Here is a 27,335-nt window from a genome sequence, read left to right on the forward strand (position 1 = left end):
GATAAACTGTTGCAGCTCCACTTCAAACGGAAAGTGGCCACTGAGCTCAGTGTGTCACCAGGAGGTTGCAACAGAGATAAAGAGAGACTGGAAGAGTCACAGAAAGAAAGGCATAGATGGAGGCATCCTTGAAAATTTCCATGGCTCAAACACCAGTTGCCAATCTTGCTGTTCAGCTCAACAGCAAAAAGTTGTGCAAAAAGGACTGAATCAGTTGGACCGGAGGTCAAATTAAATTGACCTGTTAAAGGTTATAGGTTCATCCTGAAATATCACTGCAAAGCCAAATAGCCTCAACATTTTTTGTGACTGGCATATGATCTTTCTTTTACCTTGGTGAAGCGGGTCTTGCTGGTGCAGGTGCAGATGGGAGTGGATGTGCGAGTGCTGGTGGTGGTGCGGCGTGACGTTGAACATCTGGAGCCTGGCGATGGGGTCGTTGGCCATGGTGGCCATCCGCTCGGCGTGGAGTCTCTCCGCCGCCAGCCGCTCTGGGTAGCTCATGTCCGGCCGCAGCTGGGGCCCGGCGAGGGCCAGCCGCTCACGCTCTAACGGGTTCAAGCCCGGGTGGAAGGAGGCGAAGGGGTGAGGGCCGGCCATGTGGGGCAACGTGATGGCCCCGTGCCGGGCAAAGTGCTCCATGGGGTTCGTGGAAGGGTGGAGTGTGTCCATTTCGGGAGGTTTGACCTCAAAACCGGGCTTCATCCTTTCCCGCAGCTCCCTCTCGCGTATCTCCCTCTCGCGCATCTCCCGCTCTCGCAGCTCCCGCTCCCGCATGGCCGGGTCGGCGTTGTACAGGCTGGGCATGTGGTAGGCCAGCAGCGGGTCTGCGGGGTTGAGGGACACAAAGAAGGGGTGGTTTCGATTGGTGGGGGACATGACGTGAGGTCGGGCGTATTCGCTGAGGGTGCGCAGGGCAGGGGTGTCGGGGCCGATGTACGGAGGCACGGCTGCAATAGTGGTGGGCGGGCCGTCAAAGGGGGGACGCATGTGGGCGGGGCCGGCCATCTGCGGTTCGCCCATTCTGCTCTCGTGGGCCGACGACGAGGCTTTCTGTGAGGCGAGAGGACACGTGATTAGAACGTGCTCACGAGATATTATCATCACTAACGTTCAAAACAAGACAACAACTGACCGCCGCTCGCTCGGCCTCCTTTTCCCGTTCCCGCTCTCGCTCTCGTTCCTTTTCCCGTTCCCTCTCTCTTTCCTTCTCGTCCCGAATTTTCTGCTCTGCTTCTCTCTTGGCCTTCTCCACAGCTTCCTCTCGTTTCTTGGCCAGTTTGGACGAGGCCAAAGGAGTGAAGTAGAAATCGGTCCGAGCGCACGAGTTGTAACCGCGGTCCAGATGCTTGTAGAACCTGTGTTTAAAGATAAGAGGAAAGAAAACAATTCAAATCAAGCTAGTTCATTTAAAAGTTGCCGCACTGACAATATTTTCAAGCAGGCTCAATTGTCGTTTGATTTACGCATTTACGGTTGGGGGTTTAAAAAAAAAAAAAAAAAAAACGACAAAAAAAAAATCCCGAACGATTTGTTATTTTGTTGAAATGTATAAAATGCTCGTTAGTTCGCAAACTAACCAAATACGAATAGAAATAACCTAGAATTTAAGATAAGAATATTACTTTTTAGGAAGTCACAATGATGAGTGTCTATACTCGTTGCACTTGCAAAGCAGTTTGAGAAGCAATGAGGCGATCAAACGATACGGACCAACATTAGTTGTGGCATGATCATTCCCAGTCTGATCGAGGTTGAACATTTCAAAAGTAAATCCCGATGACTAACCACGGCCGCACGCGTTCAAAGTCATCACCGCAGTAATGTGAGGAAGAGTGCGACAAGACGCACGAAATGCAACGATACCGAGTAAAAGTCTGCGCTGGAGAGCATACCGTGCGGACTGGCTGGCATGGCTTGGCGTGTTGACGACAGTGGGCTCGGGGGAGGGACTCCTCTGCGGGGGCGGGGGGCTCTCCGGCTCCTCCGTCTCGTCCAGCGGCTCCTCTTTGATGTGCACGGGCGGGAGACCCGTGCCCAGGCCACCGCAAGCGACGGACGCGGGGAGCGGCATGGAGATGGAGGAGGGCGGGACGGAGGAAGACACGGGTTGTAAGCCCGGCATAGAGTTTGACGAGGACACGGAGGGGCCAGTTGGAGGTAGAACTGCACTGAAAGGGTGAGCGGAGAAGGGGAGCTGTGGTGGCCCGTTGGGGTGCGATGCCCCAGCAGAGGATGGTAGTGGAGGAGCTGAAGGAGGCTGGTGGCTGGATGATGGAGGGAGACTTTGGGACTGGGTGAGAATTGGAGGCTGCGCTGGGGGAGGCTGAAGCTGCTGCCCCTGAGGCATGAGCTGAAGGGGAGGTGGGTGTGCCGACGGGGGGTGGTGGGTGGAGAGAGAGCTGAGGGGCTTGAGGGCAGGAGGTGGAGGCAGGTTGGAAGGCATCTGCGGGAACGGAGGTGCGGACACATGCGGCGGGTGTTTGTGGGACTGTGGCGTGGGTACCTGCGAGATAGGTGTGGTCGGCGGGGGCTTGATGTGAGGCATTGACATCGGTGCCGGTGGGAGTGGCTGTTCCCGGGGAGGCTGTCCTCCACTGTGAGAAGATGACTGTGAGGGCGGGGTGTGCGGCCTTGCTTGTGACTGGCCAGATATCGGTGGGACCTGAGACTGACTGACGGGGAAGCCCTGGACAGGCATTGAAAGCGGGTGAGGCATGTGAGGGGGGCCAGGCTGCAGCGGGTGCGGCATGGGAGGCGAGGGGCCGTGATGCGAGCTGGGTAATGACGCAGGGGGTACCGGGGGACCAGGCGGCGGAGCTTGAGTCAGGGGTGAATGTGGAGAGGGAAGCCTTTGAGGATGGAGGGAGGCTCCTGACTGGATGAGAGCCATGGGGCTTGCTTGAGGAAGAGGCTGAGGCGTCAGAGAGGCGGACGCCGCTGTGGGGGAGACCTGCGGAGGCAGCGAAGGGCCCGAGCCTGTGGGAGGCGGCGGCGGTGGGGCAGAAGGAGCAGCTGATGAGGTGCTTGGCTGACACTGGATGACCGGAGGGTGCTGGCTCTGCAGCAGCTGCTGTTGCTGGGCAGAAGAGTCCGAGTCACTCTCGTTGTCGCGGGGACTGGGGATGCTGGGAGAAGAGCTGCGGTTGTCCTGGTCAATGTCCTTCGGATCACTGCTAAGCTCCTCGTTGATACTGCGGCCATCGGAGCTCTCGCCCTCGCCCTCGCCCTCCCCTTCTCCCTCACACTCGGAGGGTGAGTCTGGTCGACTTAGCTCCTGAGGAACACGGAGAGAATTGTGAGCCTCCTAACTTCACGTGCCTACATCCACATACAGATGAGAAAAACAACAAGGGCACAACTCACTTGTGTTTTGGACTTTTTGGCGCCAGCCCTGTCGGGTTCCTCTGTGTCTGAAGTTCCTTTCTCTCGCTGCCGTTTGGCACTCTTCATGGGTGAAGGAGCCTCCTCTTTAATCTTCTGTTGGAGCCGCAGATAGAAAAACATTTGCAATATTTAGGGAACAAGTTTTAAAAAGAAGATTCAAGTGTTAAGATCAAATTCAAAGTTGTCCACACTGCATTTACCTTGCTGGGCTTTTTCATGGTGTCCGTCTTGCTGTCGGTGCTGTCAGTACTCGCAGCACTGGGCGAAGTACGTCCGCTGGAGCGCAGGTCCTCGTTGATAGGCGAGGCTCGGCCATCGGGACTGGCTGTTTGCTTCTTACGACCGCTACGTAGCGTTGACATCTATTGGCAACAAGGAGACAATAATAATCAGGATCGAGGCCGCCGATATGCAGGGCTAAAATGAACAACACTTTCAAAGACAGCGTGAAACGTTGGCCGAAGATGACTCAGAGGTGATGGCTCATGAGTGTAAAAAGACAGTGAAATCGGAAAAGATTTGCGCACCGAGCCTCGGTTCCGTCTGGTCCTCATGCTATGCTTCCCGCTGAGTCCATCCTCTTCCTCTTTGACGGGTTTGAACATAAATGGCGGCGGGTCCACGGGCTTTTCAATGGGAGGCAGTTCACCGTACTTTTTAAAGTGAATGCGGCAGTCTGTGCACAGCAAGATGTTCTCTCTGCCCCCGTGGTGCCAGTCCTTGGAGGCTGAAGGAGCGCAAAACAACAGCAGCGTGAAGCACAAACAAGACACAGATATGCATCTTAGCACTACAGCTGTGAGAAATTTTCAGGAATGACAATACTAATGAGGTTTGTGAAGCTCAAGTTAGTGGCCACCCTCGTCGTGGCGGTGTTAATCTGAGCGCGATCAAATGGGAGCCAGCTGTGAGTCGAGAGGCGATGGATAATGAGGTGGCAAGCGAACGAGCTCTGGCCTCATGTCTGATGTGATTGAATTAATAGCAACATTATGTGATGCCCATCTGTCTTACAGCACAGTGTTAAGCAGCCCGATGCTGACACGGGCCCGGTGAGGGTCTATAAATGAATTGCATGCAGCGGCTTACTGGTAGTGAAGCAGTGGCGGCAAGCGTAGCCCTTCAGTTCCTGTTCACTGTCCTCGCTGTCAAAGTCATCCTCACTGGCTGAACTGAGGTCCACTAGAAGACATGAGAGGACAACACACGTCATTTACCTAGGTCCTGTTGCCATACACATACGTGCGGAATATCAAATACGTACAAAATTCGCTAGAGGGTGGACGGGAAGGAGTGTTGACAGGAGTCGAAGCCGTTCGTGTCTTGATGCGCCGAAAGACGGGCTGGCGGCGATGTCTGCGATGGGCTCGACAGCTGGCTGCCTCTGGTGTCTTCTTCCAATAGTAGTAGAAGGTAATCAGCTCGCCCTGAAATACAATACAAGTGCTGTCAAGACGGTGCACAAGTCCCAAAAACTAGAACCCGGGATGCACAATTTGCCAAAGTGAGAGGCCACAGAGCAGTTTAGTCCATGCCAGGATTTGTAGCTGGCTGGGCATGTGGCCTTCTGTCTGTCCTAGGATTAGGCGAGAAGGCTGACTGAATGCGAGGATATTAGGATCAGTGCACTAGTGGCTGTCTGGGTGGCAGCAGCTTGAATGGGAACAAAAGAACATGTCAGGCGGCGCTTTGGCGCTACAAATGGGGAGTGAAATGGCTCCTCGCCCCTTCACTGGAAGAGTCAATTGAACTTGAATCAAACATTCAGCAAGGCGATCTTGCGAGCTAGCGGGGCGAATAAATCTAGCCGGCAGAAAGGCCTGTCAGGAAATCAATAACCAAATGAAACATTAACACTCACAATCATGGAAATAATAGCGCTCTGCCTGTACATATTAGCTGCAGCTCTCGGGACCCACTCGTAAAACACAAGCATGAACAGGAAACTTCCTGTTCGTCTGTACAGCCTTTTCGCTTGTTAGCAGCCACTCACCCCTCCTCCTGCCTCCATTACAAATTCATGAAGGTTTGGTGTGCTCGTAGGGTGAATCGTAAGTCATCCGTAATCTTTCAAGCCCAAAGGGCATCCATTCACCATCTAAGGTCTGTTATACTGTTGTTCGACAAAGCTCCGAGGGTTCAGCGCCGATTGATTGTTTCTCTTTCTCTTGCTTCATTTACGAAAACTTGACATGAAGAATTAGCGAGCGCCTTGCATACTTAAGTGCATCAACAGCTTGTCAGTGTCAGCATAGCCTATTTTATCTGTTGAAACAAGGCAGTCCGAAAAGGTCCACTAAAACAAAAACAAAGAAAAAAAAAAGCTGAACAAGTTTCAAGCAGAAATGTAATACTACTGGGAGCGAGTTGATATCTTGTTTACTTCGATAACGCACAGGAGAAAGCAGTGCTCCGTGGTTGCTCTTTAAATGCCGTTGGAAGTTATGAGCATTAAACACGAGAGAGTGAGTCCATTCTCTCTCAATGGCTGCTTTGCTTGGCAGAAAATTATTAGCTCAGTGGATTTAGGCCAGTTTAATAAGATATCCCCTCATGAAGGTTGAATTTATACCTAGCAAATGCCTGGAGGACTTTCTCTTGTTTGGCAAAGCAGTGCTGCAAACACTTATAGGTGTGAGAGGAGGTGCTGCGCTGCTTCGAAGTAAAGTAGTGGCTCGAAAGCTCTCTCAGGTCAAACCTACTTTTTTCAGACTGCTAAACCTTTGCAGATGAGCACATCTGGAGTAGTTGAATGGATTTCATGAGCTGGAGCTCAGCAGAGATGAGACTGCTTGACTCTTTAGATATGAAAAAAAAAAAAAGGCATAAAAGAAGAAAATATATATATTTTATTCGTGACACATTTGCAGATTTTAAAACAACCAAAATGTAGTTGGTTATCCCTTCTCTTACTCGTCGGTCTATGTTGCTGACGTAGCAAACAAGTACAAACAAGTCAGCAGTGATTTCCTCTGCTCCTTTTACATCAGGATGGCAAACTGGATTGGGCAGGGGGGGCTCAGGTGCTAAGTGAGGGAAGGCAGGCGTCCTGATGTGACATCTAATTGAAATGTGGAGATCAAAAGTGTCAAGCAGTGGCGTGCGCACGCGTCACACTGACAGTTCTCTGCAGTGCCTCTCTGCCTAATTGCTGCAGGCCGACGTCGACGTGGCTTCAACAACAGCTTGGCAAACAAAGGGCAAGGTCACCCTGCCTCTCCGTCATTCAATTCGCGTCAGGTACCATCGCGCCAGGCAAAGGCTAATACATTTAACTTCTGCCTTTGAATGGGAATTAACAGCTGCGCCGATTGACTGGTGCAGCCAGTTGCTAATGGTAAAGCAATTAGTGGTTCATCAATTTACAGTTATTTGATGAAATGAAAAGCTACTGTTTACTAAATGGATTTATGCTCAAATAGTGTCAAATACACATTTCCCAAGCAATTCTGCAGTCACAGGTGAACAAAAACATTACATTGGTGTACTGGTATGGATAAACGAAAAGAAGGAGCAGCCTTGGCTTGCTGGGTCATAATTCCCCATGCCTGTCCACAAATCAGAGCAGCGCGGTACACTGTGTGCCGCCACTCCACAGAACATGAAATAGCGACAACATAAGCTCGGCATTATGAGGCCTTTTCGAGAGCTTCCATCGGCAGGAGCTTTCTGGTCGCTGGATTATCCTACATGGGGAGGGTTTACCCTCCTAACACGACACTCAGAGCTTCCATTCCATTTATTGCCACTTAAAATGGTTGCCGACAAACAAACAGATGTGTGACATGGTCAAGAATGCCAATGTTTCCACTCCATAGCGACAGGGCTGATAAACGGAGCAAGGGCTCGGATTGCAAATGGAATTGTGATCGGAATGATTCGCACAAATAGTATCAAATGAAGCATTTGCATCAAGCGGCGAATCACACTGTGTTAAATCACTGATGATGTTCCTGTTTTTAAGGATTAGACCTGCTGAGGTTCCATTCATCTACAGGCTAATTGCTGTTTGGGAGGCCAAGTGGGAAGGCTCAAAGGTCCTGAGCGCAAAGGCGCAACTGAGGGCGAGGGCTAAACTCGTTCATTTACACCCTCATTCCCTCTTCGGGTAAGGCCTGAACAGATGGTTTCTGTTTTTCCTGGCAGATTTGTGACAGAGCCACAAAAGGCCCCTGCTTTGACAGGAAGCCAAACGGTTAAGGCCGTTACTGGCAAGAGCACGGGAAGAAAGACTGAACAGAGGAGAGCAGGAAAGGGGGGGGGGGGGGGGGGGGGGGGGGGGGTGGCAGGAGAGCCGAGAAGGAGCAGTAAAAAGCCAGCAGTGGATAAGAATGGACAATCAAGTGCACAATCCGACCACAACCCCTTCCAAAACAGCTCTTGGACAATAAAATACAAATATTTGCAATAATTGTTGGGAGCTGAGAGCTCAGAAAACAGGCTTTAAAGACTATTGGGTTGTGGTAACTGATGGCGAGTTGTATAAACATCATTAGTGCAGCCTGAACTGGCGCTCTTCCTGCTTACTGACTCGCATCAAGCGGTAAAGTTCAGTTTGTTTCACCAAGGTGACAGTCAGAGTAATATTCCCGGATGTGGTTTGTTTTCAATCACGTTGTGTGCAGACAGGATGCCAATAGTAATAGTTGTACCAGCAAGGTCAATTTTTGTGATGTCATACCAGCGCAACACAGTGTCTTGAAGTTAAAAAAAAAAAAGCTAAAAAAGATTTGGAGCCAATTTACCTTTAGCCCAGAAATTACATTTCTCTGACAACACACCAATAACCTACAGTGACTCACTGCCTTTTTACGGTCCACTTTTCACTTTTTTCTGTGGAATCCATCATCAGCAAATCTGCTGAAAAACTCACCTACTCACTGGGCTCTGCGGATTTATTTTCTATAAAGCTTTACGATGCCAAAACACTGCTAATAGGAAAGTGGAAAGAAAATTGGGGGAGGGAGCATAAATTACTTTATTTTTTTGCTAAATTGGATGTATAGCTCCACTTTACTGCTGCAGTTGGTACTGTAACAGAAGGTCGCCAAAATATGGTACGACACAATTTTGTGCCTTTTTACAACTCCTGAGAAAAGAGGTGAAAAAAAATTGTATACCAGAAACTAGTGATGTCACAATACTAAAACTTTGACTTCGTTACTATACCTGCATAAAGCACCTCGATACCAGTACTGAAACGACACAATGACAAAAATTTAAAACAGTAAAAAAAAGTAGTAGCATAATAGCTGACAAACAACTTCCAATTCTTTTTAGTAATGAGAATACTTTTGATAAAATAAAAAAATACATTTTGAACATTTAAAAAAATAAAAAATAAAAATTGAAAATCCATCCATCCCTCCATTCTCTGTTTCACTTATCCTCACTAGAGTCACGGGTGTTCTGGAGCCTATCCCAGCTGACTTAGAGCCAATTGCAGGGCACATATCGACAAATAAGCATTCACACCTATGGACAATTTGGAATCTTCAATTAACCTACAATGCAAGTTTCTAGAATGTGGAAGGAAAGCGGAGTACCCGGAGAAAGTCCACACAGGCATGGGGAGAACATGCAAACTCCACACAGTAAGGCCGGACCCCGGATGTGTGCTCACGACCTCTGAACTGTGAGGCAGATGTGCTAACTAGTCGGCCACCGTGTCTCCTGCACCACCCATCTACAAAGGGAACGAGATTTCTCATCTCAATATAATTCACACATGAAGGGAAGTGTTTGAAAGGTGTCACTTGCTAACCTGTAGCTCTTTGAATTCGGAAGTGAGGTCTTTCGCTCGTAGCAAGTCGCTTTCAAACACGCCTGGCGGAGGTGACTTTCCCGTGTCCGTCCGGCTCACCCTGCGTGTCGGCCTTGTGGGCAAAATTCTTAGATAACTCTGCTGAGCGTCTTGTTTTCCCCGGGAGGATGTCTGCGAGAGCGTGAGAGTTTGGAGCCACTTCTGTCTGACGTCTATGTCTTTGTCTGACGTCGACACGCTGGGCGCCCCCTTTTGACACAGAGTTGGAGCGCGGTCGCTGCATTTCCCCCCCCCCCCCCCCCCCCCCAAATACCGGTAATTAAAATTACAGTACTGAATACATTTTGCTGGCTAAAAATCACGGTACTCTGTACCGTTTTGACCATACCACAGACAACTGGTTGAAACGATATAGTTGTATGTGGTTTCAGGCCTACAGGCCCTACAGATATTTAGGAACTACAGTCATAACTACTCAGCCTGGCTCACTACGCCTGCCCTGTCCTCTCCTGTCTTCTCATATCTTATATTAGTTGTTGTATCCCTTCCTCACAGGGTGTAGGGCTGGGGCTATCAAATAGTTTTAGAATAGATTATTGTATCCATCAGTAATGCGCCACCCACCCCCAAAAAATGTATTTTGCGTAATACCAATACAAAATATGCAAGTGAGGTGTAGGTATTATTATTATCATTATTATTATTATTAAGATTCACCATTCCGGATGACCACATAGCTGAACAGGAGATGTAAAAAAAAAAACAACCTAACTTCAGGTTAAAAATAAATTCTTATGAACGACTCGGGTACAAATTAATCCCCAACGAATCGTCAGTTATTCTTATATATATATATATATATATATATATATTTTTTAATGGGATGGCAGAATCTATCGGAATATTCTACATTTCTGTTTTGATTCCAGTGCCATTTTGAGCACAATAATGCTGCTGGGAGAAGTTTCCATCATGTGGATTTGGTTCAAATTCCCATAGTTGATGTCAGGAATGAAAAGCACCTGCATCGTAATAATCTAGCTAATGAGTCCATAGACAGCCTTATAGCAGTGACGCCTCGTAGTTCCTTTGCAAAAGGCATCAGCTGAATAGTAAAAAGAACTTGGGTACCGGAGCAGTATGCATGTGAAAGGCAGTTAAATAGACAACCCTTCCCTGCTGCGCAGAGCCTTTCAGCAGGAGAATGACTGAATAAGCTCTGCTTTCATAGGTCAGGGATGCACATGCTGAAGAATCAGCACTCCTGTTTTTCCTGCTGTAAGCGCTTTTACCAATGAAAGCAGATTGGATGACAACAGAGCCTTTTTTTTTTTCTCTGCTGGAGGCTCAAGCCTGCGTGTTCTGCTGATAAGCCTGTTCCCAAAAAACACGAAATGAAGCCTAGCAAAGAGCTCAATTACACAGCGAACTATAGCTCTCCCAGCTCCATCTTTCAAACAGTAAAAAAGGCTTTTGCCTCGCCTCTGCTCTTGCCTCTCGTCAGTTAATAGAACATCAATATGGACGGGCTGAGCTACCAGCCCACAGCGATTTCACTGCCCGGATGAGTTAGATCATTTGCACAACACGGAAGCTGCTCTGTGGCACTTCTGACAGCTGCCGCTAACTGGCCCAGGCGTTTGTCGTTTGTAGCTGCTTTAATTAGGGTTTCAACCAAAGTACTTATAAATCAAACTCATGAAGGCTGCCGATCTAAGGACCTGGCAATTCATTTAATTTGACATTTGAACAGATTGGAAGAGGGCAAACATCTGCTTTGAGGTTGAGTTGAGAACAGTTTTTTTCTTATTGGACATTTTGTTAATGACACAAACTGGAGTGCTCGTGTGCTCCCTTTTCTTCGAGGTAACAGTGATGTCACACTTTCTGGCCTATCTGAGCACCAACAAGGTGACGTTGAAAATAAATAAATAAATAAAAAGGAGGCGGCACGTTGGCTGACTGGTTAGAGCGTCAGCATCACAGTTCTGAGGACCAGGTTTCAATCCCCGGCCCCGCCTGTGTGGAGTTTGCATGTTCTCCCTGTGCCTGCGTGGCTTTTCTCCGGGCACACCGGTTTCCTGCCACATCCCAAAAACATGCATGAATTGGGGACTCTTAAATTGCCCAGGTGTTAATGCGAATGGTTGTTTGTTTGTATGTGCCCTGCGATTGGCTGGCAACCAGTTCAGGGTTGCCCGATGATAGCTGAGATAGGCTCCAGCACGCCCGCGACCCTAGTGAGGAGAAGCGGCTCAGAAAATGGATAGATGGATAAAAAGGAGGTCACTTGTGCTCTAAAATGGCCATATTACATAGGTATCAGTCAGTCTGTAACTCAGAAAAGCTCACTGAGGTCAGTATCAAAGGGTTAGGTTATCAACTCCAACTATCTAAGGACGCTTTTAAACCAGCAATAAACCATGTGTGTTCGACAATCGTGCACCGTAAGTAAAGCAATGCAAAGTGAAAATGTGAGGATGTAACAAGTAAGTCATGTTTTGTTGTGTTGCTGCTGTGCAAAGTGAGAATAATTGCATAGACAGCCTGTCTGGGGGTATTGGGTACTTAATTTGAACCAAACTTTTATCCACTCTTTAGACTGTATTAAATAAAGGTCAACTGTTTCGATATTTTGAGCTCTATCAAGGTATATAATAAACATAGTATTACATAAAAACCATTTTGGAAGCACTTTATAATCTCACTAATAAGGATTCTAATGTACATTACATAATGACATGAATACAAAACATGGAACGCTTACATGCTCACATTTAGTCTAGTCTATCTAGATCTAGATCTAGATGATCCTCTATACCTGAATTTGAATTTGTCCAATCAACTGAACAGCAAACTGAGCTGAAGCTGATCGCTGATGTCCCTTGAAACCACATTTTTATAAAACAAACAAACTCCAATGACACGAGTAAGCCCACGGTTATCTTTTGATGCGCTGTTTCAGCATGTTTACTTGTTTAAACACTGGAAGCAGAGAGCTCGTTCTCCATGACACCCACTCCGGACTGAAGGAAATGGTGGCAGCAAGGCCAGTCAGACGACACACCCACTTCCCCCTGCGGCCCTTTATGCGATTTTATACGAAGCATTCCTGAGTGTTAGTCAGGCCTGGTGTGTTTACACAGCGCTGGGTGCTTTACCCTGTACGAGCCGCGCTAAAGCTTCAGGGTCGGTGCAGCTAATAGGGTCTAACAGTAGGAACAGACAGTGTACAACAAGACGCCGAAAGCCCCCGACAGCCTTCATTCTTTGCAATATAGCTCAATCATAGTGGTTCTGACTTGGCTAAAGGCACAGGTACAACAGCATTTATATGACATCCTTCTTTTGTTTTGCATTTGGCATAACAGAACTGTGTGCGCGCGCGCAAATCACGGGAACATCCTGAATTATTGTTGTGCTCATGTTGGAGAGCTAGGATTTGGGAAAAAGGAGGGAGGAAATAAACAAGAGATTTCCTGCGGGCATTAACTGGCACTGGCTTCGATCAGCAAAAAAAAACTAAGTTCAATCATAAGCAGAGTTTTCCTCTCTGTACGACAAGCCAGGCCGCTCCGTGTCGACAGTGAGCTAACGCCCCAGCCTTCTTAGCTTTCTCCTCCGCTCCCTGTTCACTGCTCTGTCATTTTCTCTTCTTTTTTTATACGTTTAAAGGGCAGTTTATTTTCCATTTGCAGGGGGAAAATTAATCTTCCTCTGCCGGGCGGCGGTGGCAAGCCTCGAACCTGGAGGAGGTCTATTACCTCTCCTGCCAAGTAGGCTGCCCTCCAGGTTGAATTGCACTAATACCTTCTTTATAGCCAATCAACTGGGCCTGGCATATATTTTAGAAATAATTGAACATAGCATTTGTGAGAAACTGTATTCATTCATTCTCTATTCTAGACCCAGGAAATCTAATTTGGGCTCTGAGGATTAAAAAAAACGTGGCGCTAGAGCAGGGGTGGCAAAACCGATCATTTTGTCCTGTGATTTTTGTCGCATTAAATTAGCCTCCATCAAAAGTAAAATGGTTAATTAATTAAAAAAAAAAAACTACTTCATCTACGATTGACCTGGGCGCTAGATCACAAAAGTTTGTCCACTCAACAATTCTTAGGCAAAGATGCAGTTTGAAAGTCTGTAATATACGTGTGAGACGTAGGGCTGGAATTGTCATTTCCCAGCAGAAAAGGAAATTATGCAGCAGAAAAAGAATGACAATCAGCTTCGAGTTCGCTACTCCATTTAGTAAACAATATCAAGTACTTGGAGGAATAAAGCCAAGAGGAGGATAACATCTGTGAATTGGTATGTTTTACTTTCATTGGAGTCACACTTAATACGAGTGTTAATCATTGTTCTGCCTAGATTTGACCCAGTTATGACACTGCTCACACAGTCAGTCGGTGATGATTAACTTTTTTTGTATGTAGCGTGCACAAGATCGCACACCCCCCTAACCAGTCTACACTAACAAAACAGTTTTTCTTGGCTTCAAATAGCTTTATCGTAATCCACCCCCCCCCAAAAAAAAAAATCCATGAAATTGAAGTCGTTAGTGCTGATGATTATTTGCTCAAGGTATGGTTCCAAACGCTAAATATTTGTGATTACATTATGAGCAACCTTTTTGCACACAAAAAAAATATAAAAAGACTGGTCCTTTAAGAGAAAGGAGTACAAAATAACTACCTGCTTAGAAATCATTACCGTGAGAGAGTTCACAAATACTGGGAAAACTCGCCCAGTGCAATGTGACTAGATTCCTTTTTGAACTCATTGAAGTTTTGGTATTCCATGTTGTTCCGCTCAGAGTTGCTGCATACCTGCTCTTTATGCATGACAAATGTGATAAACACAGTTGTGCATACCCTAGCTGTACAACTTGCTTAGACACATTCATTTATTTCACGTCGTAATATTTTTGTGGGGGGAAAAAAAAGTCTGTTAGTGAGTATCACATTCCCTATAATTTCATTGGAACATCTAATATTGGCAATAATTTATTTGATTTGTTTAACCATCCTGTAAGTTGCATGAAACTTGAAATGGTACATATTTGAGAGGAAAATAAGCAACTGTACCGTTTCTTTGTTTGGTAGGAGCTCCTTCCGGATCCTAAAGAAGTTTTTGCCGAACTGTCTCAGGCCTTTAATGAAGCGTTTCTGCAAATTATACAGACAGAGAGAACTGTTAGTATTTGCGATTCAGCAAAACTGCGAGAAGCATTGTTTTCATTCCACTCGACTGTGGTTCAAGAGTTCTTCTGATGTGCATCTAAAAGCCTGCAAAGCCAATTTAAAGTGAGGAGCAAACATAGCCGTGTCAGAGGAAAGGAGAGGAAATGACAAGTAGTGCGATACAGACACTGAAATTACGTAGAGGGGCAGATGTAAAACAACAGCCACATGAGGTGTTGATTACAAAAGTGAAGTTCATAGGCTACACCAAAACTTCCTCCTCAAAACATACCTGACACTGGGCCAGTTTGTATATTTTGCCATAACTATTTAATCACAGAGAAATAGACGACAACATTGAAAGATTAGCAGAAAGATGGGAGAAACTGACACTTTATCCTATTTGACAATGACTGGTAAGTGAACGTCAGCTCATTGAGAAGAAACAAATATATACTATTTATTTATTTATTTTTTTTAAAATTGGATCAGTCTAGATCCATCACTTTTCCTTTAAGAGGCACAGACTGCAAGCCATAAAAAGCGGAGGCTAAAAACATTCTTAACCAGTGAAGCAGACAGATTTACTTTCTTGTTCCAGAGGCGAGCCCCGGTCCGTTTCCACCAAGTAACTCCAGCAAAAAGCAGGCAAAAGTCCTGGCGGATCAGCGCAAGCCTCTACATCCAGCCGCAGGAAAAGAAAGAATCAGGGACTAAATCCACAATGTCTCCGATGGTACAACGCTGTTTTTCCTCTTGTTTTTTTTACAAGCAAGAAATAGCTTGTCACCCTCGCTCTTCCACTACAAAGGGGAAGGCTTTACATGTGATCTTTCTGCAAGAGAGCCTCTGGTTTGCAGCAGGAGGGAAAACCTGGAGCGGAGGGTTGTACTTCCCATTTGGTTCGGGAAAAGCCCTCATTCCAGCATGTCCACCAACACTACACGAGCAGACTTTTAAGTCTCACACAACACATACAAATACCGGGGGCCATTTATCTGTTGTTAGATGCTGGCAGTTTATTTGATGTTGAAACAAACAAACAAACAAACAAACAAACACACAGGAAGGCAGAAATGCCGAGCAGCCAGAGAGAGAGAGAAAGGAGGCTGGCTGGCTGATATGTGATGTGTGGAGAAAGGTCTCAGACATGTAAGCAGGAGACAGGCGAGGGAGAAAACCAGACACAGAGTGTCAGGAGTTCATTTTCCATGGAGTGTACTGTATGTTATGTAACCAAAACAGTTTACCGGAATGAGTGGGGAACAAAAGCCAGATTTACAAGAGACAAAGCCAGCTACAGACAACAACTCTCTTTTTTTTTTTAAATAAGAGGTCGTGATTAAAGGCAGGGGGGAAAAAAAGAAAAAAGAAATGACTGAGCTGATTGTGTTCATTTCAGTTGAGGCAAATGAGCAAGAAGTGGAATTAAGTAGCTGGGAAAAAAAACCAAACAAAAAAAGCCCAGGATTAAAAAACAAAAGAGCACTTTTTCCCCCCACAAACACACACAAAAAGAGCATGTTGCAGCGGAACGGAAGCGGAGGATCATTTGCATTAATCAGACCGAAGGTGCAGCAGTGTTTGATTAGCCAGCAGATGGAGCCGTCCCCAACAAACGCGCGGAGCCCAGCCTTTACCGCCTCCAGCCACACCTGTGGGCTGAGGTTGCCAACAAAGTAGCGCCATATTACGAGCAACTTATGACATTTGGCCAGTGAGTCAGTCCGATAGTGGCAAAACAATGTTGACAATTTGACCATGAGACCCTTGTGAGGATAAGCGGCTCAGAAAATGGATGGATGGATATTTCAAGGCAGTTAAAAAAAGGGTTGATAACACCAGCTAATACTAAACCATATAATATACGCTAAGGAATTGAGAAGAAGCACAAATAATTGAATATTCTCTCAGAGAGGAGTATGGATTTATTTCCGTGTAATGTCTACTTCTTCAGCTGTGAGGTTCAGTTCAGTTTCTATGTCTGTCCTAATTATGTCACCTTAATTATGTTCCCAACTATATAATTTACACAGTCCTGTCATGTGCTCCCCCCTCCCCCTCCTTATTTCAGTTGTCTCTCTCTTGCTGGCTCCCTCCTCCCTCTCTACATGTCGGCTCCAGTTTAAGACTCCATTTCAGCTCACTGCTCTCCAGCCCGGCTAATAAATCATCCACCAATCTGGTCTCTGGATCGCTCTGCCCCTGCTCCTATTGCTCCAGCCCTCCGTTGCTGGGCAACACAGGGCCAGAGGAGTGGTTTGGAAGAGTTGGAGAGTGTGTGAGAGGAAGAGGAGGGGGGGGGGTTGAGGCTGGGAGAGCCACCAAATGGCCAGCCGCTGTGCAGAAACAGGCCTCTCTGTCGGGAGTGTGTTCCGGAGAGCTGGTGCTTTTAGCCCGCCCCAAGTTTCCCCTCTCCATTGTGAGGTGGAGAGGGGACAGAAAAACACTCAATAGGTCTTTGTTGCCTGTGCGCACTTCCTGCTTAATTGTTCATTGTTGGAAGTTGTAAAACTGGTTTTGATCATGTGTACATAAACATCACGAAGATGTATCAAGATGGCCGGCTTGCGCATGCTATGTCATTTCTACATACCATCTTGTGAGAACACTCGTGGAAGTCAGTGCCCGACAAGGTACAAGGTACAAAACTCCTTTCATGCAATATGGAGCCATTATTGTTCGAAGACTTGTTAAAAGATGACCTTGCAGAGCTGCCTGTGTACAAACCTAAGGAGCCAGGGGGCGATGGTGGACCGCCATCCAAAACAAAGCAGCCCCAGCTATCTCTTATATGATTGGCTGCGAGACAAAAAGGAAGTTTCAGCAACCCATGACCACATTTGTACCCTTTCGTCACAAATAACTGACTTTTTGGTAAAACTCCGAGATACGTTTAAGATATTTCGTACAGAGTTTTTAGAATGGCCATAACTTGTCGGTTTTGTATGGCTCACTCATTATATATCTCATTAATTGTATTTTGATGTTAACTTTAAGGTATGCTTTCAGGTGTCTGATTGGCTAAAGCCCATATGGATTGTGGCATATGTAAGGTTCAATCTCTTTTTTTTTTTTAAACAATACAGTGGGTACGGAAAGTATTCAGACCCCCCTTACATTTTTCACTCTTTGTTATATTGCAGCCATTTGCTACAATCATTTAAGCTCCTTTCCCCCCTCATTAATTTACACACAGCACCCCATATATTGACAGAAAAAAACTGAATTGTTGAAATTTTTGCAGATTTATCAAAAAACGAAAAACTGAAATATCACACAGCTATAAGTATTCAGACCCTTTGTTCAGTATTGAGTAGAAGCACCCTTTTGAGCTTTTTGGGAACGATGGTTGGATAGTGAACGTTGGTGGACAGCCATTTTCAGGTCTCTCCAGAGATGCTTAACTGGGTTTAAGTCAGGGCTCTGGCTGGGCCATTCAAGAACAGTCACGGAGTTGTTCTGAAGCCACTCCTTCGTTATTTTAGCTGTGTGCTTAGGGTCATTGAACCTTCAGCCCTGTCTGAGGTCCTGAGCACTCTGGAGAAGATTTTCGTCCAGGATATCCCTGTACTTGGCCGCATTCATCTTTCCTTCGATTGCAACTAGTCGTCCTGTCCCTGCAGCTGAAAAACACCCCCACCATGCTTCACTGTTGGGACTGTATTGGACAGGTGATGAGCAGTGCCTGGTTTTCGTCACACATACCGCTTAGAATTAAGGCCAAAAAGTTTTATCTTGGTCTCATCAGACCAGATAAGCTTATTTCTCACCATCTTGGAGTCCTTTAGTTTTTTTTTTTTTTTTAGCAAACTCCATGCAGGCTTTCATGTGTCTTGCACTGAGGAGAGGCTTCTGTCGGGCTACTCTGCCATAAAGAACCGACTGGTGGAGGGCTGCAGTGATGGTTAACTTTCTAGAACTTTCTCCCATTTGCCGACTGCATCTCTGGATCTCAGCCGCAGTGATCTTTGGGTTCTTCTTTACCTCTCTCACCAAGGATCTTCTCCCCCGATTGCTCAGTTTGGCCGAATGGCCAGCTCTAGGAAGGGTTCTGGTGGTCCCAAACGTCTTCCATTTAAGGATTATGGAGGCCACTGTGCTCTTAGGAACCTTAAGTGCAGCAGAATTTTTTTTGTAACCTTGGCCAGATCTGTGCATGCAAATGGACAGCACCCACGTTAAATATATGAGTGTCACAGCAAAGGGTCTGAATACTTATGGCTGTGTGATATTTCAGTTTTTCTTTTTTAATAAATCGTCAAACATTTCAACAATTCCGTTTTTTTTTTCCTTCTGTCAATATGCGGTGCTGTGTGTAAATTAATGAGGAAAAAAAAGAACTTAAAATGATTTTAGCAAATGGCTGCAATAGAACAAAGAGTGAACAATTTAAGGGTGTCTGAAGACTTTCCGTACCCACTGTATTTGAGATATTTAGGGAATGTCAAACATGGACATATCTGGCAGCCATATAGTATGATTATGTGCATCTTTCAGCAGCTTCTGATACAAAAAGAAAATTCCAGCACAAACACACTCTGTCTGCTATTTAGATACCAAACACAGTATAAATATTCTGACGGCACTGTAAACTAAAGGGGGTGGGGGGGGACACCGGCGCATGGATCTCCCTCTGCAGACCACTGCTATGTAACTCTTAAATCATCTAAAGTCATCTGCAGGTGAGACTATATTCAACAACTGGTGGGTTGCAAGCGGGGGGGAATTACTCTCCCCTGGGTCTCCCTCCCACCTCAGTGACGTTGGCAGCCAGCTCGAGCCATCCATCAGCTGAAGACACAGGCGGAGATAAGCCGTGGCACAGTGCAGCTGGCTGAGGAATATAGACCTACAGCCCCACCGCAGTCATCGATCTCTGACATGGCGACAGACTGCAAAACTGCGACTACTGCTGTTTGTTTAGATGGCACCGCCTGTTATCGGCATTAGCGCTACGTATAAAGTGATTTGCGACAGCAAAATAATTAGAGTGATGGCAAAACAATGGCCTTTTTCAAACCATTAAGTCATGTTTTTTTTTTTTTTTTTTTTTTAAATTCAAGACATTTCAAAGTAATTAAGGAATGCTAAAGATTGTTTGTGCAGGAAGAACCTTCACTATGACAACAATGTATAATTATGGTCATCTGTAATTCCAACGTCTTCTATCATGTGCTTCATACAAGATTATGAAAGGAGCCCTATTCTAGCCAATATCAGCCATCGTTATTTTCTTTTTAATCTATAGCTCCTGAAACATTGGCCATTTACGACAGCTTTTTGCACCTTATTATCGGCTCACTGTTCCGTTTGTATGGCACCGATGCGAGATGGAGATTGAAGTCGACCTGCAAATGCACCACCTTCCGCGCTAGTATCCAAGGCATACCAGATGTGAAGTTTAGCACTTGTCGCTGTTGCCACACATCTAATTATCCTAATGGCGCAAGCCGCAACAGCTGTTCAAACACGCACGTCCTGCTTCAACGAGTTCTGTCTGGAAGAGATCGGCAAATAACTCCTGCCTCTACTGTTACACTTCTGATGCATCAATTTACCGGGAATGCAGTGTGAAAGTGGCTTAAGGAAGCCCAGAAAATAACCAGAGGCCAGAACCAAGCTATGTAAATGACATTTTTCAACGATTATTAGCACTGGTGGACCATCAATCTATATTAATAGTAATAATATACCTGTGTTGACATATTTTCTGTGCAAGAACAGTGAGAAGATATATATTTGGAGAGTTTAGAAGAGGTCCAGTATTATGTGGCAGCAGCTGCCGTCTGAGAGATGCGTGAGGGCAAGGCAAGTCCGAGTGGAGGAGGGGAGGCTGACAAGTGACCATGGAGACAGGCCACTGCTATCATTCCAGCGGCGCCCGCTGTCACAAGTATTCACATCTTTCATAAGCACAGACGGGGTGGGGAAAAAGAGCAGGCAGGGATAATGAAGCTCAACCCGGAGGAGAAGAGGCACGGCAAGTGATACATAAATGAAGAGGAGCCGAGCTCGCTTCTGCGGGCTGGGCCGACATTGCCACACGTCCCTCAAGGCCCTCAGGCTGAAAAGGCACAACTGGTGAGCAGACCGCTGGGACCTACCGGAGATCAAACTGCTCCAGGTCGGGCAAGTGTTGCACAAATGACCTCCACACACAACACACATCAGACACTGCCACTACAACCGCAAGTGATTATGATCTTATGGATCGTCAACATTCCTACATGTTTGTTATGTTACCTTTCCATAGCAGTTCAGGCTGGTGCCTGCAAGTATGAAAGGTAACCAAAACTCCTAAGTGGTCCAACAAAAGGATGACTGACTTCATTTCCTGTTGTCGGCTTTGGCTCTAAAAAAATGTTTCGATCACGTTAATTATGCATCGAAAAATACGGCTTCAAAGAGCACCGCATCTGAGCCGCTAGACTCAAAATTGAACAAAAGGGGGCCAAGCTTCAGGTGTGCCAGTAATATCATGTGGACAAAGAGAGAAAAGAGGAGGGGTGAAGACCTCACCGAAGGAATGTGATGAATGTGTTTCACTTAAATGACAAATAAGGAGTGACTATTTAGTTGCTGTGACATGGGCATCCTTTCCCCTCCCATCCGCCATTTTCTGATTCCATTCCTTGGACAGCTGTAGCAAAATGCACATCTAAATTCAAATGGAGGATAGGATTACCAGCACTCAGCCTGTACCCTTTCCAGACTTCCATCCTAAAGATTTATCCTGTGGGTGATAAACCGGATGCAGCTGCTCTTGAGGGTGGGAGGAGCTGGAAAGTGTTTTCCCTGATGTCTTGTGAGACCAAGAGCACTGCTTCAACTTGCTCTCAACAGCCCCCTCTACAGGCATGAACTAGTATGCCATCTGTTGACCATGCAACGTGAAGAGAAAATGCAGCATGGAGAGTAAGTAACCTCAACACTCAAGCGTCCCTTCAATAATTCCCTTTGACATAGAGCAAACGTGTGTTGTTGCATGCGTTTCCAAATGGATGCTGTGCTACTCTTACCACTTCGTCCTCGGACCAGCACTTCTCTATCAACTTTGGTATCGGCTTCTTCACCAGCCGCTGGAGAGCTTTGCCAGCATCATAGCTGCTCTCATGAAGCTGGGGGGGGGGGAAAAAGGCCAAAACCAGGAAATTAAAACCACAACACATGCATTCAAATGTATTAACATTTTACTTGGACGCCAACTTCAAATTGTAATAGAAAAGCAGCTCATACCGAATGTATTGATTGCTTCAAATCTATAATGAAATGTACTTTTTCCCAACTAAGCTCCTACCTTAAACATTTTCTGATCACATATGATCCCGAGTGTAGCATCAAAAGAATATGTAGCACACTTTGCTACCAACGTGAAATAAAATGCTTGTGCACAGACTTATTATATCCTGTCATTACTTTATCTATTTTTTATTGAGCTCCAAAAATACTGGTTACTGGGAGTACTTTTTCACAAGAGTTATTTGATTTAGTGATGGTATTCCCTGTCTCTTTTGCAATTAAGTCTTAGTGAAATCCTTCCTCTCATCTGTTTGAGTGTGCATTTCATTGAGCCGATACATTGCTTAAGTATATCCCAAAGTATGGTAATCAGGAGAAACCTCAGCTTGATCATGAAAGGAAAAGCTGAGATGCAGAACAACACAGACACAAAAGCAGTCGCAGTGCAGCTTTGAGCCTGGCGTCCCATTAAAGTGGCTGAAAAATAGACATTACTGGGGTTATTCCTCCGAGGAAGGAAAAAAAAAAAAAAAAGTACTACTCATTGGAATTGCAAATCCATAGAGGAAGGTTGAGCGACAATGACCAGCCTGCTCTGTAATGTCCTGGTTTATAGAGTTTGAATATAAATGCCCTGTTTATGACTCCTTTCATCTCCTCCATAGGATTTTATATCTCTGTATTCAAATTCAGAATGACAGGCACATCTCTCATTACACCTGATGTATTAAAAAGCCCCTAAGGGAGAGTTTACTATATAGGAGGCTGCTTTATTGGCTCAGGCGCCGTGCCATTACCCATCCTTGAAGTGAAACAGTAACGAGTGGACTCCCGGTGATTCAAACATTACGATGGTCTTTTTGACTACAAGAAGCTCAGCGTTAAGAATTATTGTCCTTACAGTGTTGAGTGCGTTTAATGTAGTGTCATCTCGAGAGGCTGCTAGACATCCATCCTCTGTTGAGCCTCCGTCACACATCCCTGCAAAGGCGGCCATGCTCCTGTGGATGCAGCACATCAGCATTAGAACGACTGCAAGTCTCTTGATACGAGTATATACAACAACATATACATCTCTTTTGAGGATGAGTAAGCAAGTATTAGATATTAAATGCAAGCAGAAATTACATTTAAGGCTCAATTTGTTAGCTACGCATATGGACACGCACAGAGCCTTCTGTCTGTAGTGTACTTTAGACGTTATTTTTGTCCATCTCCTGGAAGCCTATGGATACGGACCAAACAGCAGTACCACCCATTTTTGACATCCCAATTAAATTATTTCCAGAAATACAGATACCAATTAAAAAAAAACATCATGGACAAGCTTTGAAGTGCTTAATGTCGGACTGCACGATACTGGGGGAAAAAATGACATTGCGTTTTTTGTAAAGCTGTAATATACAGTATATTGCAATGCAAAAAAATACATGAGAACATACAGGTGATGTGAAAACAAGCACATATACTCCCCCCGCCACCATGTATTTTTGGGACAGTTTCTAATATACTATGCTCAACAGAGCACAGAAGTATAATGAGTCATTTGTGTCTAACCATTTAAATGCACTGAGCAGGTAAGTGCCCAGCCAGACATGCAGTTAAAATCAATTCTTTCACGCCCAGTTATACTTTAGTACCGATATTAGCACATTCCTAACACTATGGGTGTGAAAATGAAATGCCAGTATTTTGAGGGTAAAAGCCTGTCAGCAACATACAGTATTGAGGGAAAAAGAAAAAAAAAAAAAAACTATGAACTAGTTCATTTTTGAAACTGAATTTAGTTAAACATTTTGAATTATGAACGATGAACTGAACTAGTTCATTTTTGGAACGGTGAACTGAACTTTGAAGTAGTTCGCGTAAAAAAAATGAACTTTCTGCTGCTGCTGTGTGCACCTTGTGTCTGGATCAAGCTCCAAGATTTTAGCTCAGTTATCGGCCCGATTTCCCAGATTGGGCACAACATATTTTGTCAGGAACGACACAACTCCTTGTAGTGTGACTTAATCCACGTCCAACAATTTGGCTCTACGACAAAATGAAAAGTCTAGCATGTTTGATTTTTGGGGCTATCTTCCGTGTAGCGAGAACCCTCCGACATATCACCTGACAGGAACGCACCCAGGAATGACAGCACACCTCTGGGCTGCTCCGTGCGTGTTGTTTGAAGGGTTACAATTTACCGCAACATCGGTGCTAATCTTAATACCAATTCTAGCTGTTCTCATCACTGTATGCTAGCACGTAGGTTAGCAGACATTTGTTGGTGAAATATTTGTTTTACATGACATTTTTCAAGTACATTACAGCTGAGAGTGACAAGTAAACAACTTGACGCAAGGACATTTTTCCTGGTTTGGCGAATGCTTCACTATCTGTTAAGCTATTCACCGTACGATTTTAATTGGTGGAACGATGTGCGCAGTGCATGTTGGGTACCCAAAGTTCTTTTGACTCCAAAATCACAGGATTTGGCGATGTGACTATCGCGCATGCGCACATCGCAATGACAAAGTTTAAACAATGCATCATGCAAACCCTAGCTTAATGGTATGTTAATGTTACAAAGCCTCCGATTTGTTGTCTAAAGCAATAGTCTTTTTCTTTGGCAAATTCGACTGCTAGAGTTTTCCTCCATTTGTTGTTAATGCGAGCGGCTTTTTTGCTTCGCACTCACTAGTAGGGTTGGGCATCGTTTGAATTTGAGCGATTCCGGTTCCTTATTTCGATTCCGGTTCCAAACGATTTTCAATTGATATTCTTTTAGGGGGTTGGGTCAAAAAAGTTTGCATTATTTAAATAAAAGGTGTTCAAATTAAGAACATCCATTTTCTTAGCAACCCGTACCATAGATTAAAATGAACATTTGACTTGAGGTTCTTTATAACCAGTATATCATACCTATGAACTAAAAGGCAATGTGTGTGGAACTAACCCAATTGACTTAATATTCGTTAATTGATGTTACAGCATTGTTAACATAGTTTTTTGGGACTTTCATCACGTCAAATGGTTTGTATGTGCATGTTTTAACTTGACTTCCTGTATTAAGTTTGCAGCCTTTTATTTTGAAGGGTACGCACCGGAACTCAGCATTTTGGCACGAAAGGTAACTTCACACTTTTATAACTTTAAAAAAAAAAAAAAAAAAAGATGTTTACATTATATAAACAAACAACAATGAGTTTGAGTGACACTGATGAATGAGACCAAGACTCACCTTGCGGCTCTGAGGTACATGAGAAGGTCACAATCATTGACCCCTGGCATCCAAACCAGCTCCTCATTCTCCGTCACTGCCTGACCACCAGAGGAGGGGAAAGGCTGCAGCTCTGGAAGCTTGGCCTTATTAGGGCAGAGGGAGAAGGAGTGGGACAGATGGTGTCACACTACAAATAGCACACAGCCTTGAAGAAAATGTCAGCTTTCCAACCCATCATCAACGTTCAACTCTGTGCCTGAGTTGTGACGGCGGGGTACGAGAGGACAGGCACAATCATGCAGACAGGCATCAACACAAAACTCCACTTTATTCAGTGTGTGTGCGCGCGCGCGTCTGTGTGCCAAGCTGCTGCACAGTGCAACTACTTCTCACTGTGGCAGATGACATACAGTAAGGCTGGGCGATTAATCGAAATTTAAGCGGGACTTCGATTTTGGCTTCTCACGATCATAAAAACGTAATAATCGAGGGAAGAAAAAAAAAAAAAAAAAAACGATGCGTATGCAAGTTCCTGCGTTGTAAACGTACCCTGAACACACCGTGTGATGCTTGTAGCAAGAATGTCATGCATGCGCTTCTGCCATCCCTTAGTGTGCTTTAAGCTGTTTATTGACACCCCAGTTTGAGTTTATTATGCAACAAAATGCACAACAAAAACAATTATATATTTTGTATTTAAATACAAGACATACCGTTTTTTAAATTGGCCAGCTTAATGCTAACAGTCAATGGATAACCCTAATGACAGGCCAGCTGACATCAGCATTAACACCAAAAGAGGGATTTACCTTCAAATAACGAATACAAACGCCGTAGTAACACATGCAAACAGGTGATCTAACAATACTCACAGGCATATATCCTTCCTTATCTGTGAAAAACGACTTTAATAAAGTTTTATTGCGACTTTCTTCTACTCTTTTATAGCTTACTGCAATATGCAGGTACATGCATGCATCGCACCACACTGCCACCAAGAGGCAAAGGCACGTACAGCAGAGGAACAACAAAAAACAGTCAAGGCCGAATGTAAAAAAAAAAAAAAAAAAAAAAAAAAAAAAAAAGCAAACGCTTTTCCCACCAGACGTGAAATCAGGATTACCAACATTATTTGTATTTGCTAAATGCTAGAATATTGAAAGGATTTCTTTTAGACAAATATATAATAGACAATACAGTCACCCCAGGCATGAAAATGTTTTTAGCCATGGCTGTATGTATTTTTATTTATTGTTTTTTATTTCTATTTTTTTAATAGATTATTATTTTACTTGTTACTAATTTATTTCCTGATTGTTCTTTTAAGTTATATTTAAAGTTGAGTTTGGGTAGTTAAATAAATACTGGTAGTTAAATAAATACTACTAAAAATAATACTTTGGAAATCAATGCATAATGATGTTAATTAATCATAATTTCAATATCAATAAAAATAATCGTGATGATTATAGTTCCATGATCGCCCAGCCCTAACATACAGTATATTATTGTGCAAAGGTCTAACAAATATCCCTTTTTGCCATTAATTTTACATTGACAGATTTTATTAAATGATAAAAGGATTGACTTTAGGTCCTTGCTCTTTAAAATATAGTTTATTTCCAAGCATAAAATTATTAATTCCCTGGCTAAATGTTGAGTTGTCATGGGTTTTATTTGTTGATCGGACATCTTCGGGGTGAAAATTACACAGAAAAGCAGGGGGGGAAAAAAAACCCCAAAAAACAAGATTTTAAGTTATAATGAAAAGTATTATTTTTTATTTTTTTTTTCCTACATTTTAAAATGTATTCATAGCGATGACAATTTTGAGGAAAGTAACTCTTTTGCACCTTTAACGATCCTTTTAATTTCCAACGTCACCTACAATACAGCATCCTATGCTCGATTGAAATATATAACATTTTGGACATAGATCTTTTCTATTGTGTCATTTCTAACTAAAAGATATCCATTCACACTATGTCTAATTTATGTCTTATGGTTTTGTGCTAAATATCCATTTGAACAAAAATGGACCTATGAATTAAAAAAAAGAAGTATATATGGTATAATTATTTGAACTTTTTCAACACTCACTAGTGTTTTTACACACCGGTAAATGCAACTCCAAACACCATATATATATTTTTTACATAGACAAAGAAGAGTTTGTAAATGCTGCAATGAGTGTTTGACCAATATTGTCCCATAAGGTTGTTCTTGGAGAGCTACATATTGGGGGGGGGGGGGGGGGTAAAAGGCTTGAGAAACACTGCTTAAACTAACCTACATTGGCACCATAGAGCAAGTAACAGGCAGCTATGAGGTTATGAGAACATTCGTCTAATGTTGGCTAGCAGATAGGTGAAAACGTTACACAGAAAGAATGTTCCCAAACTAAGTTACACAAAAAAAAAAAATAATTCTAGTGGAAAGCCAGGTTATGTACTGTCGATGCGTGCGATGACTTACTTGATGACTGGGGCCCACCCGGATTTCCCCCTGAGTGCTGTTTAGCCGCCTGAGGAGACAAAAGAGAGCAGATTGA

At 44.4% G+C, this 27,335-nt stretch overlaps 1 protein-coding gene across 8 annotated transcripts in view; it reads right to left on the reverse strand.

Annotated features, from left to right (window-relative positions):
* rerea (arginine-glutamic acid dipeptide (RE) repeats a) overlaps positions 1–27,335 on the reverse strand; it is a 165,655-nt gene that overhangs the window by 3,221 nt on the left and 135,099 nt on the right. For 7 of the 8 annotated variants that reach the window (XM_061768662.1, XM_061768672.1, XM_061768652.1 and 4 more), the window contains 13 exons: positions 27,260–27,308; positions 24,803–24,927; positions 22,478–22,577; positions 21,357–21,455; positions 14,239–14,319; positions 4,652–4,814; positions 4,477–4,569; positions 3,915–4,114; positions 3,588–3,749; positions 3,367–3,480; positions 1,896–3,277; positions 1,136–1,358; positions 333–1,053 (listed from right to left, as the gene is read on the reverse strand). In XM_061768662.1, coding sequence (XP_061624646.1) covers positions 333–1,053; positions 1,136–1,358; positions 1,896–3,277; positions 3,367–3,480; positions 3,588–3,749; positions 3,915–4,114; positions 4,477–4,569; positions 4,652–4,814; positions 14,239–14,319; positions 21,357–21,455; positions 22,478–22,577; positions 24,803–24,927; positions 27,260–27,308 — 3,512 coding nt within the window. The remainder of the gene's footprint in view (positions 1–332; positions 1,054–1,135; positions 1,359–1,895; positions 3,278–3,366; positions 3,481–3,587; positions 3,750–3,914; positions 4,115–4,476; positions 4,570–4,651; positions 4,815–14,238; positions 14,320–21,356; positions 21,456–22,477; positions 22,578–24,802; positions 24,928–27,259; positions 27,309–27,335) is intronic. The other variant, XM_061768680.1, reaches the window with a different exon arrangement.

The sequence above is a fragment of the Phyllopteryx taeniolatus genome, chromosome 1 (genome assembly GCF_024500385.1).
Source record: "Phyllopteryx taeniolatus isolate TA_2022b chromosome 1, UOR_Ptae_1.2, whole genome shotgun sequence".
Taxonomy (NCBI): domain Eukaryota; kingdom Metazoa; phylum Chordata; class Actinopteri; order Syngnathiformes; family Syngnathidae; genus Phyllopteryx; species Phyllopteryx taeniolatus.